The following is a 19,480-nucleotide window of genomic DNA, read 5'->3' as shown; positions in this document are numbered from 1 at the left end:
GATGTGGAGAGATGTCGCCGGCAGTGAGGAGGACCAGAGAAAGCGTTAGTAGGTGGGAGCAGGAGAGGGCATGAGGTGGCTGTCTGTGTTTTTAGACAAAGGATTGTATGTTGAGGAATAGCTCTGAGGAGGAGGTGAGATGGGTGGGGAGAATGAAGGGAGAGATGAAGAGTTCATTACTAGGTGTAGGGATTAGGGGTGGTTGGAAAAGGTGAAGGATTAAGGGGGTGAGAGTGAAAACAAAACACAAACATTGTTTACTGTGACTTAGTATCCAGTTACCTTCAGTTCACTTCAGGTTCAATTCAGAACTAATTCATATTTCTCACACTTAAGCAATGGCCACACTTAAGGTAATGGACACAGACTCCTGGCCCACAATATATTTGTAACAGAATGCATTCAGCTGTGAACCAGAGGGGAGTGGTCTGTGCTCATCTTGATCAACTGATTAAGGCTGAACCAGATGCTGGATACTCAAAGGCTAAGTAAACAAGGTCATAAATGAAAGTGGGGGGTAGCTGGTGTAACTTGAAGAACATACCATTAGTAAATAGGAGCAGAGAGGTACAGAGAAGGCTGCATGGAAATCAGGATGGAAAAGTTGGGTCACGTACCATTATGCTGGATGTATGATGCCCCCACACAGAGTAATGTTCCTACAGTACCACCATCCCCCCACACACAGTATAATGTTCCCACAGTACCGGCTGAGGTCCTGAAGTTGGAATAAGTCCTGAGGTTTTACAGTTGGAATACTCCTTCCGGACAGTGGTTCTCCCTTTGCCTGCTCCCCTACATGTATACCCTCGAGCATGTATACAGGCATGTAGGGGAGCAAGCCTTACTAGATATCAAGGCTTTGTACAGTAATATACTGCATGAGGATGATATTAGAGGAGTAAGACGTTTATTGAAATCAAGATCAATAGAGTGTAGCAGACATAATGACTTCATGGACGATCTTCTAAAATTCACTCTTACTCGTAACGTCTTTCTTTTTGACAGGAAGTACTTACCCGAGCTCAGGGGTACTGCAATGGGGAGCCCCTGTACCCCCTCATCTGATAACTTATTCCTGGGCTGGTGGGAGGAAACCACAATATTCAGGGATGATCATAAGTGGTGGCAATCATATATTGGGGCATGGGATAGATATATTGACAACATTTTTATCATCTGGTCAAGGACGAGTGAACAATTTCTTGAGTTTGTCAGGGAACTCAATATCTATAGAGTGGGGCCTTAGATTTATATCAGTTTAATTATTACCAGTTGCCTTTCCTGGATATACTAATCCAGAAAGTACGGGATGTGAGCCAGGGTTGTGAAGTCGGTAAGCCAAACCTTCGACTCCTACTCCTCAATTTTCATGACACCGACTTCCTCATACATGGCTCATAAATTTACAGTAGGACACATTTTTCTCAGCTAAAAGTCTAGACCCTTAGATCAGGAATAGGACAGACATTTATAGGACATTTCATAACTTTCCCAAATTCTTATGAAAAAATATTCCTCACAAACTACATTGTACTACTGTACCCAATTTATTTATTTTAGGAGTCGGTCCATTTTATGCCGACTCCGACTCCATCAAAATGGGCACCGACTCCACGACTTCGACTCCACAGCCCTGGATGGGACCCTAGGGACACTCATCTACCATAAACTATTAAAGTGGAATAGCAACCACCCCATCCTCCTAAAAAAAAAAAAACAAGCAATATCCAAGGGCCAATTTTTACAGTTGAGAAGAAACTGCTCTAATGTCACAGATATTAATAAAGAGGCAATAGACATAAACACCAGATTCAAGGAAAAAGGTACCCACAGTACATTTTGGATTCCGCACTATTGTTTACAGAAAAACAGGATAGACAGACATTCCTCCATACCTAACCAAGAGACCAAGAAAAAGATGGGATAACACAAGTAATAGAAACTTGTGACAATCAGTGACCTTATCTTTAATATCTTCAGAAAACACTAGGATGTACTTGTGGCCAACCTGGACCTGAGGGTGCTGTGGGATCTACTCCCACAATAACTTTCAGAAAGGGTTGGTCAATTAGGGACCGTTTAGTGCATAGTTTCTATAAAAACCTGCACCCTAGGGGACATGGCTAGATAGAAGAATCTGTGGTTTCTTTAGATGTGTAGAAAGTTGTACATGTAATTGGATGACACCATCTAAATCTTTCTCAAGTTCCTCTACAGATGAAACCTTTTTCCAGAGGGATTATTCCAACTGTAAAACCTCAGGACTTGTATATGTGGCCACATGCACCTTCCTCCTAGATTATGTATGCACGACCAATAGGCAGTCTAGGAGGAGTGTGGGGTGGCATTTGGGCGAAATACGCCATGGTCGGGACACCCCATTAGTGAGACACATGAACAGTGCACATTGAGGTGAAACAAGAGACATCTCCTTTTGCATCGTTGAGGTGGTTAAACCCAATGTGAGAGGGGGTGATCTCAATAGATGTATCCTCATAAAGGAAAGTGAGTGGATTTCCAAACTGGATTCACGAGAGCCCCTAAGGGACTGAATAAGCAGATTTACTATGCTTGTTTTGTATGAATACAGCCCCAATCTGGATTACATTTTTGGATTTTATACTCTACCCATTGCTATTCAGTTCTCTGTGAATGAGGTTCACATATTGTTTTACTTCATCAAGAGATCTGAGCTTCTATATCAGAATTATTTCTTATCAGTTATATCCCACTTATACTGTTTAGTAACTAACAAGTGTGGTGATCCTTGTGTATCTCTAATTATGCAATAGGGGTCAAATATGACCATCTAGGAATATACTGTGGGCCACCATCCCATATTTTTTTGTAGTGATAAAGTAGATCTACATGCCTATTGCATGATGGGAGGATGTGCAATACTTGTTTTTAGTCTCCCATGAAACTGATCTCAGAGAGGATTTTTCTGTTGGTGGAATGCAATCCAATACCATATGCGCTCCAGCGTGGAACGCAGACATCTGGCCATGCGCATTTGTCGACAATGATCCTAGATGTGCTCTGTCGTGGAATGATAACTGCGGGCACGCGCAGTCACAGGTACGAGTGACGCGGAGGCAATCAATTTATCTGGCGTTTCAGCGTAAAGCACGTCACTTCCGGACATGCACACTAGGAGATGGACATTATCGAACCTCTTGCTCATGAGAAGTAGCGTAGGCGCGGTACAGTATATCCTGTGACAATTCACCTCTAGGAATGGGAATGGGTCTCCTAATCTGGGGTTTTGGATGAAATGTGATATTTAAACATGGACACCTGGCTATTAGGCACACTATGCTGAACATCATGAATTATCATCCCTGTATCAAGCCTCCTAATGAACCTGTTGGGGAAACGCTTTGAGGCGGATTATTGAAACATTCTCTGAGTACCATACCCTTTCCTTTATACATATTGTAGGGGTTTTACTTTCTTGGGCACAACGGGAGGAAAACAGGAGGCATGTTCCTTTAAAAGTTCATGTGGGTTTATTGCTTCATAAATCCAGAAGCCAAACAGAAAAACAAATAGCCTTTAGATCAGGCAAACAAAGTAAATGTCCTTAGCATGTCTCTGCTCAGCCAGGCTTGTGCGGCACACAGCTGGGGTAGCGTCCAGTGTCCTGGCTTGGTCTGAAGACAAACATACACAGGAGGCCGTCTACCTCCAAACACACAGACCATGTGCCAAACAACAGCCTTCATTTTATAGGCTATTAACCACACCCAGAGGTGAGGTATGTTGGTAGCTGGACCCGCCCACCTTACATATCTACCCTAAAGCCATGGGGCTTGGCATCTTCTACTGCCAGACAGGGGATTCTCGAGAGGGCATGGGCATTACCATGTAGCTTCCATGCTCTATGTTCTACATGGAAGTAGAAGTCCTGTAGGGCTAAAAAACAGAGGTTGACCCCTCATCCATCCGAGTGGGGCATAGTCGGATGCTAATCTAAATTTTCGACCTAACAGATAGTACCGTAAAGTGTCCACCGCCCACTTTATGGCCAAGCATTCCTTCTCTATGACCGAATAATTTTTCTCGCAGGAGGACAGCTTTCTACTCAGAGGACAGGGTACTCCTCCCCGTGTATCTCCTGGGAAAGGACTGCTAAACCGACATCTGAGGCATCTGTCTGGAGTATAAACTCTTTCTTGAAGTCCGGGGCAACCAGGACCGGTTGCCTACACAGAGCCAGTTTCATCTCTTGAAAGGCCGTCTCCGCCTCTGCAGTCCACTTGGCCATGGCTGATTTTGTCCCTTTAAGGAGGTCCGTCTGGGGTGCGGCCATCATGGTGAAGTTTGGGATGAATTTCCTGTAGTATCCCACGATTCCCAGGAAGGCTCTGTCTTGCTTTTTCGACAGCAGTCTATGCCAATTTTGGATTGCTTCTACTTTAGTAATTTGGGGTTTTATCTCGCCTCTACCCACTACATATCCGAGGTACTTGGCTTCTTCTTTCCCCATGCCACATTTCTTCTGGTTTATTGAAAACCCCACCTTCCTCAGAGCATCAAACACAGTCTGGATTCTTTCCAGATGACTCTCCCAGTCTGGACTGAAGATAATAATATCGTCCAGGTATGTTGCGCCATATTTCTTATGGGATGCAAGGATGCGATCCATGGCTCTCTGGAAGGTTGCAGGGGCCCCCTGCAGTCCAAACGGCATCTGGACATACTGGAAGCATCCGTCAAGTGTAGAAAACGCAGTCTTCTCTTTGGCTACCTATGCCATAGGGATCTGCCAATATTGGTCTGGTAGCGCACCGCTCCTTGGTGCCCCTGTGTTTCCCTTCTAATATTGTTCTTCTACCAGCTGGAGTTACATTATCGCCATCTGGATATTTTTTTAAAAAAATTCTAAATAAAAGACATTTGTTTTTACCATTGGAGTCTGTGGAGCTGGATCATCCTCATTTCTATTACCTGTCTACTGAGCGCAAGCAGCAGCGCTGATCACGGATCCTGGAGACACCCAGCTGGTTCATGGAGGTGAGCTGGTTTTTTCTTTTCCCTTTCCATCTGCCAATATCTCTTCGTCATATCCAAGGTGGTTATGTGCCTTGCTGGCCCAAGCCTCTCGATCAGCTGATCAACGCGTGGCATGGGATATGCGTCAAATTTGGAGACCTCATTCAACTTCCGATAGTCATTTCAGAATCTCCACTCACCATCGGGATTTGGGACCAAGACGATCGGGCTTGACCAATCGCTCTTGGATTCTTCAATGACACCGAGCTTCAGCATACAAGCTACCTCTTTGGAGATCAACTCTCGTCGGGCCTCAGGTATCTGATAGGGCTTCAAGTTTACCCGCACATGAGGCTCCGTCAGAAACTCGTGTTCTATGACACTTGTGCGTCCCGGCAATTCCGAGAACAGATCCCTGTTCTTCTGTATCAACTCCCGACACTGTTGTTTCTGGGCCTTCGTTAGCGTTTCCGCTATTGCGACTCTTCCAACGTCACCTTCTGGCTTGCCCAGCAAGCATGGAGCTTCCACAGCCTCTCTATCTTGCCACGGCTTGATGAGGTTGACGTGGTATATCTGGTACGCCTTACATCGTCCCGGTTGATGAACCTTGTAGTTCACTTCACCCACTTTTTCCACCACTTCATACGGCCCTTGCCACTAGGCCAAGAACTTGCTTTCCATCGTAGGAATTAGCACGAGGACTCGGTCTCCTGGATTGAATTGCCTCACTCTGGCTAACTGGTTGTAGACTCTGGCATGAGCTTCTTGTGCCTGGAGGAGATGTTCTTTTACAATGGGCATCACCTTCGCAATCCTCTCCTGCATCAGAGCAACGTGCTCGATGACTCTCTTGTGGGGCGTGACCTCGGCTTCCCAGGTTTCCTTTGTGACATCCAGGTAACCCCGCGAATGTAGGCCATACAGGAGTTTGAATGGCGGGAACCCCGTAGAGGCCTGTGAAACCTCTCGGTTAGAGAACAACCGATAAGGTAGGAGACAGTCCCAGTCTCTTCCATCCCCTTCTATGGCCTTCCTCAGCATACTCTTCAGATTCTTGTTAAACCTTTCGACTAGGCCATCTGTCTGAGGATGGTATACTGAAGTCCTCAGTTGGGAGATTTGAAGGGCTTTGCATAACTCCCTCATCACCTTACTCATAGAGGGAGTTCCCTGGTCGGTGAGTATCTCCCTTTTGGTAAGCCTGTTCATGAAAAGACATGGACCAACTCACGGGCTAGACTCTTTGCGGATGAGTTTCTCAGTGGAATCGCTTCAGGATAGCGTGTGGCATAGACCAGGATAACCAATATATATATTGATGCCCACGAGCAGATTCAACCAGGGGACCGACCAAGTCCATAGCAATTCTTTCAAACTGCACTTCAATAATGGGCAATGGCACGAGGGGACTTTGAAAGTGAGAGGTGGGGGCGGTTAACTGGCACGTAGGACAAGACCTGCAATACTTAAATATTTCCCGGTGACATCCAGGCCAATAGAACCTTTGCATGATCTGTTCCTGTATTTTTTCCACTCCCAGATGTCCCCCCAAGACATGTGAATGGACCATGTCCAACACCTTCCGTCTAAACGGGCCCAGCACTATTAACTGCTCTGCACGCTCCTCCCTCACTTTCTTGACCTGGTACAACAACTCCCCACTCATCATAAAATGGGGAAACCTTGTGTTACCCTCAGCTCCTGTGCAACCCCATTTATAACAGTGACATTATTAAAGGCTTCCTTCAGAGCTAGGTCCCTATGTTTGGCAGACCCAAAATTCTCGCTGGTCACCCCTAACTCCGGAATGGCAGACACAGGGGGCACCACCTCCTCATCCCCCACAAGGACACAAAAGGGAAACCTGTCTGACTCTGGGTGTGGTGATACCTCATTAGGATTAACTGTTTTCTTATCTGAGCCAGCGAACCCAGAACCCTTCCCCCACAGATCCCAAAGCATACAAAAGTCCCAGCCTATAATAATAGGGTGCAACAAGTCCAGAATGATGCCGACCTCGTGAGACTCCGTACCGTGGGCCGTTTCAATGTCCACTCTGGCCATGGGTTGTCCTTAGCATCACTATGAATGCACCGAACGCCGACTTTTTTCCCTCCCCGAGTCTAGTAGTGCTGTTACCTCCCATCCATTCACCTTCACGGGACATGCTTGTGGCCCCTCGCTGGGTGGACAGTTCACACTGCTGGCTGGATAAACTTAATATGAACAACTGTGTCCTATACTGCAGTCCATCGGCTCAAGGGTCAGGGGACAACAGGTGGCTATATGGCCTGGACCGTGGCACCTCCAGCAAACAACATCACCCTTAAGGACCTTGGGCACCACCTCCCTCGTCCCTTTGGACCTTGTCACCCTGAGCAACCCAAGGCTGTATGGGCCTCGGCAGGGAGTGCACAAACCGGTCCATCACCATCCACTCTACCATCTGCGCAGGCATTGAGGACTCCAGCTGCAGTCACTTCTGGACCAGGTGCAACAGGTCAAACATTTGGGAGCGAGGTGGTTTGTTCCGGTGATACGAACCAGCTGTTCCCTGATAGTCATTGTCACCCCCAAGCGCGCGAGAATCTCAGTTTTTAGCTTGCCATACTCTTTGGCATCCTGCAAAGCTAAATCATAGTACACCTTTTGGGTGTACTATGCAAAGCTAAATAGGACGTACTATGCAAAGCTAAATAGGGTGTCCTGCAAAGCAAAATCATAGTAAGCCTACTAGGCGTAGTTCTGGGGCTCTCCCGTCAAGTATGGCGCCAGTACCTTTGTCCACTGCTCTTGCGGAAATTCCTCCCTCTCGGCGACCCTTTCAAACACCGTCAGGAAGGCCTCAACGTCTTCCCCCGGGGTCATTTTCTGCAAAGCCCGTTATACCGCCTTCCGGACATGGGAGTCATCAGTCGGACCTGGGGTTGGAGCACTCATCATGCCCTGGATGGCGGTTGCCAGAAGCTGCATCTGCTGCCATTGTTCCTGCTAGTGCTGCTGGATCTGCTGTAACAGCCTGTTGGGGATGCTTGCTGGCTTGCGACAGACTTCACCCAGGGCATGCAGTCCATCCTGTAGCAGTCACGCGTCTCTGCTGGGAACATTGCTCGCACCTCTAACACCAATTGTAGAGGTTTTACTCACTTGGGTGGCGATGGGAGGAAAACAGGAGGCATGTTCCTTTAAAAGTTCATGTGGGTTTATTGCTTCATAAACCCAGAAGCCAAACAGAAAAGAAAATAGCCTTTAGATCAGGCAAACAAAGTAAATGTCCTTAGCAGGTCTCTGCTCAGTCAGGCTTGTGTGGTACACAAGCTGGGGTAGCGTCTAGTGTCCTGGCTTGGTCTGAAGACAAACATACACAGGAGGCCTTCTCTGTCCAAACACACAAACCATGTGCCAAACAACAGCCTCCATTTTATAGGCTGTTAACCACACCCAGAGGTGAGGTATGTGGGTAGCTGGACCTGCCCATTCTCTCCTAGCTACCCGTAACCCATCTCCCAGGTGCACCAAACGATCCTCTTAGTGCTTATGTGCCCTAGAGAAACACTCCGAGTTACATCACAGAGACCAGCCATCTCTGTGACACATATCTCCCATCGACTACGCAACCATTAGCCACCTTACAATACTTTGATACATATCTGGTTTTATGATTACCCCATGGCCGATTAAAGGGAATCTATCACCCCCTGGGACTTATCTGACCTCTAATATTGGCATACAAGTAATAGAAATGTGAATCTATACATACAGTACAGACCAAAAGTTTGGACACACCTTCTCATTTAAAGATTTTTCTGTATTTTCATAACTATGAAAATTGTACATTCACATTGAAGGCATCAAAACTATGAATTAACACATGTAGAATTATATACTTAACAAAAAAAGTGTGAAACAACTGAAATATGTCTTATATTCTAGGTTCTTCAAAGTAGCCACCTTTTGCTTTGATGACTGGTTTGCACACTCTTGGCATTCTCTTGATGAGCTTAAAGAGGTAGTCACCGGAAATGGTTTTCACTTCACAGGTGTGCCCTGTCAGGTTTAATAAGTGGGATTTCTTGCCTTATAAATGGAGTTGGGACCATCAATTGTGTTGTGCAGAAGTCTGGTGGATACACAGCTGATATTCCTACTGAATAGACTGTTAGCTGCTTTTTTCTTGCCATAATACAAATTCTAAGTAAAGAAAAACGAGTGGCCATCATTACTTTAAGAAATGAAGGTCAGTCAGTGCGAAAAATTTGGAAAACTTTGAAAGTGTCCCCAAGTGCAGTTGCAAAAACCATCAAGTGCTACAAAGAAACTGGCTCACATGAGGACTGCCCCAGGAAAGGAAGACCAAGAGTCACCTCTGCTTCTGAGGATAAGTTTATCCGAGTCACCAGCCTCAGAAATCGCAGGTTAACAGCAGCTCAGATTAGAGACCAGGTCAATGCCACACAGAGTTCTAGCAGCAGACACAACTCTTCAACAACTGTTAAGAGGAGACTTTGTGCAGCAGGCCTTCATGGTAAAATAGCTGCTAGGAAACCACTGCTAAGGACAGGCAACAAGCAGAAGAGACTTGTTTGGGCTAAAGAACACAAGGAATGGACATTAGACCAGTGGAAATCTGTGCTTTGGTCTGATGAGTCCAAATTTGAGATCTTTGGTTCCAACCACCGTGTCTTTGTGTGACGCAGAAAAGGTGAACCCGACGCTGGTGACACTGTTGGGGATTTATTCAAAATTGAAGGAATACTGAACCAGCATGGCTACCACAGCATCTTGCAGCGGCATGCTGTTCCATCCGGTTTGTTTTTAGTAGGACCATCATTTATTTTTCAACAGGACAATGACCCCAAACACACCTCTAGGCTGTGTAAGGGCTATTTGACCAAGAAGGAGAGTGATGGGGTGCTACGCCAGATGACCTGGCCTCCACAGTCACCAGACCTGAACCCAATCGAGATGGTTTGGGGTGAGCTGGACCGCAGAGTGAAGGCAAAAGGGCCAACAAGTGCTAAGCATCTCTGGGAACTCCTTCAAGATTGTTGGCAGACCATTTCCGATGACTACCTCTTGAAGCTCATCAAGAGAATGCCAAGAGTGTGCAAAGAAGTCATCAAAGCAAAAGGTGGCTACTTTTAAGAACCTAGAATATAAGACATATTTTCAGTTGTTTCACACTTTTTTGCTAAGTATATAATTCCACATGTGTTAATTCATAGTTTTGATGCCTTCAGTGTGAATGTACAATTTTCATAGTCATGAAAATACAGAAAAATCTATAAATGAGAAGGTGTGTCCAAACTTTTGGTCTGTACTGTACCTGAATGCCTCATATTAGAGGTCTGTTTGCTGTGAAATGGCTTTTTATTCAGTGAAGATTCTGATGCTTGCTGGCCGTGGGGTAGTCGGTGGAGTGGATTCCCTTTAATAAATACTCACTTAGCCCCATTCTTCATGCAGATACTAATAAATCCAGGACCTACGAGATTTTTACCATATGATAGTTGGATAGTTAGGGGTGTATCATCCATATCAGCAGCCCACAGGGCCACTATGGTGCCCGTGAAAAAACACAGAATTTGAGCTTGGTATAAGTTGGTATCCATGCAGCACATAAATGCATGTTTACTATGGCCATAAATCAGAAAAAAAACTATAAGAAGAAAAATGATCATAAACCCTGCTGTAAATAAATAAAAAGCAAAAGTGCATTTAAATAAAATAGGGTTCTTAGCAACACTGTTTTTGATCAAAAATAGCATGAAAGCTACCATGGCAAGGTGAACCTATTCGGAATAGTCCTACTCTGTATAATATTAAAAACCTTGCCGTGTATCAAAGCCTCAAACTTCTGTGTGTGAATTAGACATGAGATCTAACGTGATAGAAGATTACAGTCCGGGGAAGACGGTAAACATTCATATAGACGGCTGGTGGAGATGTAGTCAGTGAAGAAATCTGGCTAAATATGTTTCTAGAGCCGTAGTAGAAGATGAAGATGTCATCCTCATCATGAAGTAGTTATTTCTCATGTTACGTGTAATGAATATCTCCTGCAGTATTGCTAATGCCGATTGTAGTGTCGGTAAATGAGACGAGAATTAGCGTTATGGAAGATGAGTCTTTGAGAAACGTGTTCAGCTACAGACTCCAAGGAAGAAACTGCTTGTTGTCTGTGGCCTAAAATATATCGGTTTTATTAGTAGATGTAAAGCAGAAAACTAAATACTGTAAAATAATATATCTCCTCATATGTTTCCCCTTATTATCTCCAGTAATTGTATTATCACACAGGATTTTTATGACGTTACATCTGCTCATCTTCTTCTCATTCAGGTCCCTACAATATCGGATCCTCTCAGTGAAGATCTTCTATTTAAGAGAATTTTCCTTATGAACCCATGAAAGATGGATATGGATAGAGACAAGATGGCGGAGAGGATATTACACCTCACCCTAGAGATCCTCTTCCGGCTTACTGGAGAGGTGAGAGATTCTGATGACGTCACATTACATCATTCTTATCTATGGGAATAACAGATGGGCAGAACTGGAGAGGTGAGGACTCTGAAAATGTCTGTACTGAGATTTATTAATGTCTCTCTCCATAACCAGGATTACACAGTAGTGAAGAAGACCTCTAGTGAGCGCTGTCAGGTCCATGTGTCTGAGGGATGGGAAAGACCCCTCAGCCCAAACTCAGGGCCTTCATCTCACCCCCTGATACATGAGGACATCAATGACCAGAAGATCCTAGATCTCACCTACAAAATGATTGAGCTGCTGACTGGAGAGGTGACACTGCTGGGAATGCTGGGACATTATACAATAGCACTATGAAGGGATCGGGGGATGACTGTATCATTGTATGTGTCAGGTTCCCATAAGGTGTCAGGTTGTCGCTGTCTATTTCTCCATGGAGGAGTGGGAGTATTTAGAAGGACACAAAGATCTGTACAAGGACGTCATGATGGAGGTTCCCCAGCCCCTCACATCACCAGGTAATAGACAGGACTAAATACACACGGCCTATAATTATCTGTATGTAAAGAATGAATTCAGTCCCTGTATGTGTTTCCTCCAGATCTATCCAGTAAGAGGACAACACCAGAGAGATGTCCCCGTCCTCTTCTTCCACAGGACTGTAAACAAGAAGATCCCAATGTTCCTCAGGATCATCAGGTAGATGCAGAGAAGATGTCATGAGATCTCCTCTATGATGTGTAGACGGCTGTGAAGGTCTTGTGTTCAGTCTTGTTTTATCCACCAGTATTATATGCGGTGGAGATGGCAGGATTAGAGCTGATCATAGATGTGACTTCTCCATCTGTCTGTGACTTTTACAATATTTGTTTCAGGGTGAAGATCTGACCCATATTAATACTACAGAGACATATGTAAAGGGTGATGAGTGGTGTAAAGAGGAGATTCCTACATATCACTACCCAGGTGAGTACTGACCACTAAATGCAGAGAAGTCACAGATTCTTCTCAGTCACCAGCTGTGGCCGCTTTATCGGTTGTGTAGTCCGGCCGTATCACAATCGTGTGATCACCATTTTGCCTCTAGACCACAACATTCTCCCCCACCCAAAACTGTTCAAATGATTTTGGGCATTGAAACCCTTTTCCATAGAACTTACAACCTGGAGGATCTACCTACTCCCTGTGATTAGGAGACGTTACCTGCCCAGATCTGTAAACCACAAAGCCAGAAAATCACTTGAAGAAAAATATTATGATGGTCCTGTAAGAGAAAGCGGAGGGTAATGATGGTGTTGGCTTCCTAGAACCCTGATATCTTATTGGATGAATCTTCCTTCTCTCCCTTCTGTGCTGCTGAAGGTGCTCATATGGTCCCTACAAGACCAGGTCCACTCTTTCTGGCCAAACTTCACTTTTATGATCGACAACATTAAATGTGCAGTGACGGCCAAGTGTGAATTTCTGTACAATAACAACAGAGTTTCCCTTTATCCCGACTTTTCAATTTCTGTTAAAACTGACTAACTTCAAACCAGATTGTGATAAACTAAACAAAAAAAAATTACTCCTGTGCCATGATATATCTTTAATAGTGATGAGCGAGAATGCTCGTTACTCGAGCTTTACGGGCATGCTCAGGTGTTTTCCCGAGTATCTTCAGCTGTGCTCGGGCGTTATGTTTTCGTCACTCAGTGCTCATGATTTGTGACTGTTTGACAGCTTGAATACATGTTAAGAATGACTGTTTCTTAGGCATTCCTCACATGTATTAAAGCTGTCAAACTGTCGCAAATCATGAGCACTGAGTGATGAAAACATAATGCCCGAGCACCGCTGAAGATACTCGGTGAGCACCCGAGCATGCTCGCCGAAAGGGTTAACAGAACATACTCGCTCATCACTAATCTTTAAGCTAAATTTAAGACGCCTCATCTCTGCACTATTATAAAAGTTCTCTTTGAAGTCTAATATTTCTTCTTGAAACTCATCTGACAGAAAATATTGTCCCTTACGATAGTTTAGATTGCCAAGAGCCACTGAGCCCCATACTCTAATTACCCCAGAGAGGTTTCACCACTAGTTACTCACTACTTACTGATGGAGACTGTTGAGTTTGATCATTTCAGTAGATGTGTTATTGCCTATACTCACAGTTTTTGACTATAGTAGTTAGTGCCCAAAATACTCTGATTTAACCCCTTCCTGCAGCCAGTTTTGTGTTCCTATCTGGGCCCATTCTTCAAATCTGACGTGTGTCACTTTATATGGTGATAACTTTGGAATTCTTCACAAAGGATAATGGGAAACAAATGGACCTTACAAATAATATTCCAACTTCTCTTGAATCCGACAATCCCCTATATACGGTTGTACACTACTGTCTGGGCACATGGCAGGTTAAGAAGGGAAGGAGCGACATTTAGCTATTTGAATGCAGATTTTGCTGGAATAGTTCGCAGACACAATGTATTGGGGGCGCTGTTCATGGTCACCTGGCAGCTCAAAAGATGGCTACCAGAAACAGGCTTGGCGCTATATACTCAATTTTCCAGATCCCAGGGTTTGCCTTGCTCATCATCCTTTAACCCCTCTACATGGATCTGGAGTTACACAGAGACCCCCTAGACTTGGGCCACGGTGTTACCTGCTGTTCTGTGGTGTGAGATGGGAAGAAGAATAGTCAGGTAGCCGGGTCAGAACCAAGAGGATAGAGAAAATACAAAATCAGAAGACACAAGAGTAGTCAGTAAACGGGCCGAGGTCACAACAGGAATCAAATACACAAGCCGGGAGCTGAGCACAGAGGACTGAACCAGAGGAGAACAAGGCTGTATCTGGCAGCTTCCGGCAATATGCTTCCAGCTTTAGTAGGGTACGGTGCTTTCCAATTGGCTGAAGCAGGGAGCAGATTACTCCAGCTGGAGAGCACACACACACCATACTGCCAGACTGGATGGTACTACTGGTCCCAGGCTCCCTAATCTTAGTGGCTGCGAAGAGCCTGCGCCGCCCAGAACTTCTGGTTCTGACGTCTCCTCCATCACCAGCGCCACCTGCAGGATGAATAAGGCGGCTCCTGGTGAGAGAAGCAGACGTCGCAGGAGCAGATCCCAGAGGAGATGGGACCCACCATTTACAGAAGCCCTAATGTGACCAAATTGCAGAAAACCAGAGCAGTAGAAATCCCCATAAAGTGACTCCATTTTGGAAATTATAACCCTCAGTGAAATAATCTATAGGAGTACTGACTATTTTGACTCCACAGTCACTTTCTGGAAATTAGCGCGCAGTGGATGATGGAAAATTACAAATATATAATTTCATTACCCAACACATAGTGCCCAGATTGTGCTCCAGGGGACACACACCGTAAATTAAGTGGGTTCTTCTCACTATAGTAATGCCAAATACATGAATGCTAAATGTGTTTTGGGCGCACTGCAAGGCTCAGAAGTGAGGGGGAGATTAGACTTTGGGAGATCAGATATTGCTGGATTGGGTTATGGAAGCCATGTTGCTTTTCAAAAGCCTTTGAGCCACTAATAATGTGGAAACCTCTGGTTTTCCATTGACAGATGATGGACCTGAGTGGGGACTTGTTTTTTGTGAGATGAGTAGAAGTTTTTATTGGTATTATTTCACCTACATAACATTGTTTGGTGGCTTTTTATTCCATATTTGGGAGGCAGAATTAACAAACAGTTGAACACTACGATCCACTGGTTCATCCTATGAGGTTTTCTATTAGACTGTGAACTGTTATTGTCTTGGTGAATAATGACGGCTAACATAGGGCAAAATTTAAAAAAAATCACAGAAAAACATACAGCCTTACCAACACCAAATCATATAACAAATGCACTAGCAGGATGCCACAGACCCCCATGATAAAGGTGGGGGCAGCGCAGGTGCAAAATACTGATGGAGCAACCACTCACAAACCGAACAATTCATGGAGAGGATGGTTGCCTAGTATTAAAGATGCACACAGATGAAGCTTGCATAGGACGCCAGTCACACAGGTAAGTGTGATGCACAGTGTCTGGCTTAGGATAGTGATGATGCCCATACTATTAGATCAGGGCGGCTGTCCAGCACTATATAAGTGCACCCCACATGCACAGACACCTCAGTACACCCAACCAACACGAAAATGCTAGTGCATTTGTTATCTGATTTGGTGTTGGTAAGGCTGATTTTTTTCTGTGATATGTTTTCTTGGTAAATAATGATACTTACTCTGTTGCCTCATTGGGGGACACACAGGACCTTGGGTGTTATGCTGCTGTCCACTAGGAGGCGACACTATGCATAATCTGGAAAAGATTAACCGTGGCTCCTCCTCTGCAGTATACACCCCTGAACGGCATCAGCCTTCTCCAGTTTTTGCTTAGCGTCGCATAGGAGGCACACCTAAAACCTTTACTCTGTTTTCACTGATGGGATTACAGATGAAGAAAAGTGGGTCTAGTGCGAGACTCCCGGCATGGCTCCTTCCTCGGCCCCTTGTTACAGGGTGCACGGTTGAAGTCGAAATGGCTATTCCCCATATCGCTCCTTCCCCAGCCCCTCGTGTGCTGGTTCGAAGACGAGACCCCCCTCCTTCCCCAGTTCCTTTCGGTTTCTGGGTTGAGGTCGAGGCGAGGATATAGCCCCCTGATAGTGACAGCCCCTGGGGGTATTAGGTTGAAACGCCTCAGGTAGGGCCTGTACAGGTACCAAGGACCCCAGCCGTGCTGCGGGTTCCTGTCGGGGCCGGGGGAGCGCAGGCAGGCATGATACAACAGAGGCACAGGCCTTCCTGCGCCCTGTTTCTGCGGCAGCACAAGTTCTATGGTGCCTCAGGGGGACTCTTCACAGGTTCACAGGGCCCCACCCCCTTTCGCTTCTACCCCACCGCTACCCTGCCTTTAAATCCGGGGAGGTCCGGTTCAGATCCGGCCCCCTCCCGGACTTCCGCGCCGGCCTGGAGTCCCTTTGGGCATCAGGCACCTAATTTAGGCTGCGGCTTCGGCCTAGCCGAAGCCACCACCTCCTCTCCCCGGCCCGCCCCCCCGATGACAAATATTACACTTTACAGTGTCATAGAGGGGGCGGATCGAGACTGAAAGGGCGCGATTTTACACAGTTCTGCCGCCCTTTCAGCTCTCCGCCCCCCTTCTTTCTTAACTTTACTCCGGCGACCATTATCTGCTGCAGAATAAGGGACATAGCCAGTCTCTGGGGGGCACAGGACTGCGGATCTTCGGCGCTGGACCTAGGGGCACACTGGTGGGATAAGATCACAGCTGGAGTTCTTCCTCGGCTGTGAGTCCATTATTCCTTATAGGCTCCTCTGCATAGCCTCCCCTGTAGGGCCCTCTGCATAGCCACCCCAGTGCACTATGCCGGGCTCAAGGTCCAAGAGAACCAGGCAGGACTGCTATTATGCACTCTGTACAGCCTGCAGCAATACTCTCCCCAGCGGCAGCATGTATCCGCACTGCCAGGACTGCATCCAGGCTACTGTGCCAGAGCCCCAAGAAGCCCCTGCCAATGCTTCGGTGTCTAATGCCATGCTGGAATGGGTCACTCAGATATCGCAATCTATGACACAGTCTATAGATAACCTAACTTCCACATTGCTTCAGGCTCTGCAAAGTCATGCCTCGGCTATGAACGCTACCCAGCAAAGGGAAAGCTCGACTCAGGGACATGTCGACCCGGGAACATCCACGTCTAGGTCAGGACACAAGCGGACCCACAGGTCACGTTCATCTGCGTCATCCCATAGCACACGGTCATCCCCTTCTAGGGAGACATACCATAGTTCCAGATCATCTAGACCGTCCCCTACCAGGGACATACAATACAGTTCTCCGCAGGGATCCCCGACCAGAGAATGCCTCCACCCTGGTTCACCCAGCAGGAGACACCTTAGCGATACACAGGATTCGGAAGGCATCTGTGATTCCGACTCAGACAAGGAAACTGAAGGGTCCCTGATCCCAGTTCCCCCTAGCAATACAGCGCTAGTTCAGGTATTAATCTCGTCCATCCATCAGGTGCTGGACATTTCTGATCCGCCCCCAGAGGCACCACAACAAGATTTTATTTGAAGGAGTTCTGAAGCCGCCTAAGGTCTTTTTTGACCACCCAGAGTTTGTCGATCCTTAAAAAGCAGTTCTCACAGCCTGAGAAGAAGTTTACCAATCGCAAATATCTGGAAGCGCGGTACCCCTTCCCACAGGAGACCACCAAGGAATGGACAGATCCACCCAAAGTGGATCCCCCAGTCTCTAGGCTAGCAGCACAGTCACTCCTTTCACTGCCAGATAGCTCAATCCTCAGGGACGCAGCAGACCGGCAGGTAGAACGCATGGCTCGTTAAATTTTCGAGGCCGCAGGGGCCTCCCTGGCTCCCGCGTTCGCTTCAGTTTGGGTTGCCAAGGCCATCCTGGCTTGGGCCCAAAATTTACAAGCTGGCCTCCCAGTATCTGTTCCTGAGCTGTCGGACCAAGCGGTTCAAATAGCAGTTGTAGCAGATTACATGCTTCATGCAGCTCTGGATTATGCAAGGGGTGCAGCGGGGATAGCATCAAACGCCATCGCGATTCGGCGTATCCTCTGGCTGCGGTAATGGAAAGCAGACGCAGCCTCAAAGAAGTCCCTTACGCACCTCCTGTACCGCAGTGGTCGACTTTTTGGTGAACAGTTGGATACGATGATATCCAACGCCACCGGGAGTAAGAGTACCTCTCCTCCCCCAACTGAAACCCAAACGCACTTACAATAAGCATAACCAAACTCGATTCCGATCCTTTCGGAACTCTTCGGGCTGGTCCGCCTCACGGCCAGCACAAAATAACAACCGCCTCCCACGCAGGTACAACTCGCGGCCGATGCAAAAGTCGGACAAGACCTGGCAGTCAAAAGCAGGCCAGTCAAGGTCCAAAGGAGGAAAACCTCAGACCTTCTCCTCATCATGACTCACGGACTCCAGAAGACACCTCACCTGTAGGTGACTGACTTTTGCTCTCTCATCAAGTATGGCTGCCTATTACAGAAGACAGGTGGGTCAGGGAACTAGTGTCTTCGGGATACAAGATAGAGTTCACTTCCAACCCATCAAACAGACTCTTTATTTCTGTTCCCCCAAAACCGCCACACAAGGCTCGTGCCTTCCGCCAAGCGGTCTTCTCGCTTCTTCAAGCTGCAGTCATAGTACCGGTCCCCGCGGCCGAGCGCTTCCGAGGGTTCTACTCCAATTTATTCGTAGTCCCCAATAAAGGAGGCGGCATACGGCCCATACTGGACCTAAAGCAGCTCAACAAATATGTACGGGTACGTCACTTCCGCATGAAGTCCCTTCGGTCCATCATTGCGTCTATGGAAAAGGGAGAATTTCTCGCCTCCATAGACATACAAGACGCATACCTGCATATACCAATTGCGCCCGCCCATCAGAGATTTCTCAGGCTCGCAATCGACCAGGACCACTACCAGTTCGTGGCTCTCCCGTTCGGACTCGCCACGGCTCCCAGAGTGTTTACCAAAGTCAAGGCAGCCACCATGGACGTCCTGCACTCCAGAGGCATAGTAGTCGTTCCATACCTGGACGATCTCCATATCAAGGCTCCCACCTTCAAGGACTGCGAGCTCAGTGTCTCAATCACAATCGACACTCTGAGTTGCCTGGGCTGGTTAGTCAACCTACAAAAGTCATCACCAACCCCGAGTCAGTCTCTGACCTTCCTGGGAATGCTATTCAGTACCTTAAGGGGTCTAGTGCTCCTTTCCAAGGACAAGGCACTGCCTCTCTGTCTAGGAGTTCGACCCTCCTCAGCAAACCCCCTTGATCTCTCCGGTTTGCCATGAGAGTCCTTGGCAGGATGGTGGCGGCAATAGAAGCGGTCCCATTTGCCCAGCTTCACCTCAGGCCTCTCCAACTAGCCATCCTCAAGTCATGGGACAGGAACCCTCTTTCTCTCGACAGGGAGTTCCAGCT

At 46.7% G+C, this 19,480-nt stretch overlaps 1 protein-coding gene across 1 annotated transcript; it reads left to right on the top strand.

Moving 5' to 3' along the window:
* The first annotated feature begins 11,347 nt into the window (after positions 1-11,347).
* LOC141182907 (gastrula zinc finger protein XlCGF66.1-like) lies at positions 11,348-13,217 on the top strand. Its single transcript, XM_073661017.1, has 4 exons — positions 11,348-11,493; positions 11,623-11,802; positions 11,885-12,008; positions 13,213-13,217. The coding sequence occupies exons 1-4, from the start codon at positions 11,416-11,418 to the stop codon at positions 13,215-13,217; spliced, it is 387 nt and encodes a 128-aa protein (XP_073517118.1). The 5' UTR covers positions 11,348-11,415.
* Positions 13,218-19,480: the final 6,263 nt, after the last annotated feature.

Source organism: Phyllobates terribilis, unplaced genomic scaffold (genome assembly GCF_046119375.1).
Source record: "Phyllobates terribilis strain yellow unplaced genomic scaffold, ASM4611937v1 Scaffold_36__1_contigs__length_13169755, whole genome shotgun sequence".
NCBI lineage: Eukaryota > Metazoa > Chordata > Amphibia > Anura > Dendrobatidae > Phyllobates > Phyllobates terribilis.
The sequence above is the reverse complement of the archived record's forward strand: the minus strand, read 5'-3'. Positions and strand labels throughout refer to the sequence as shown.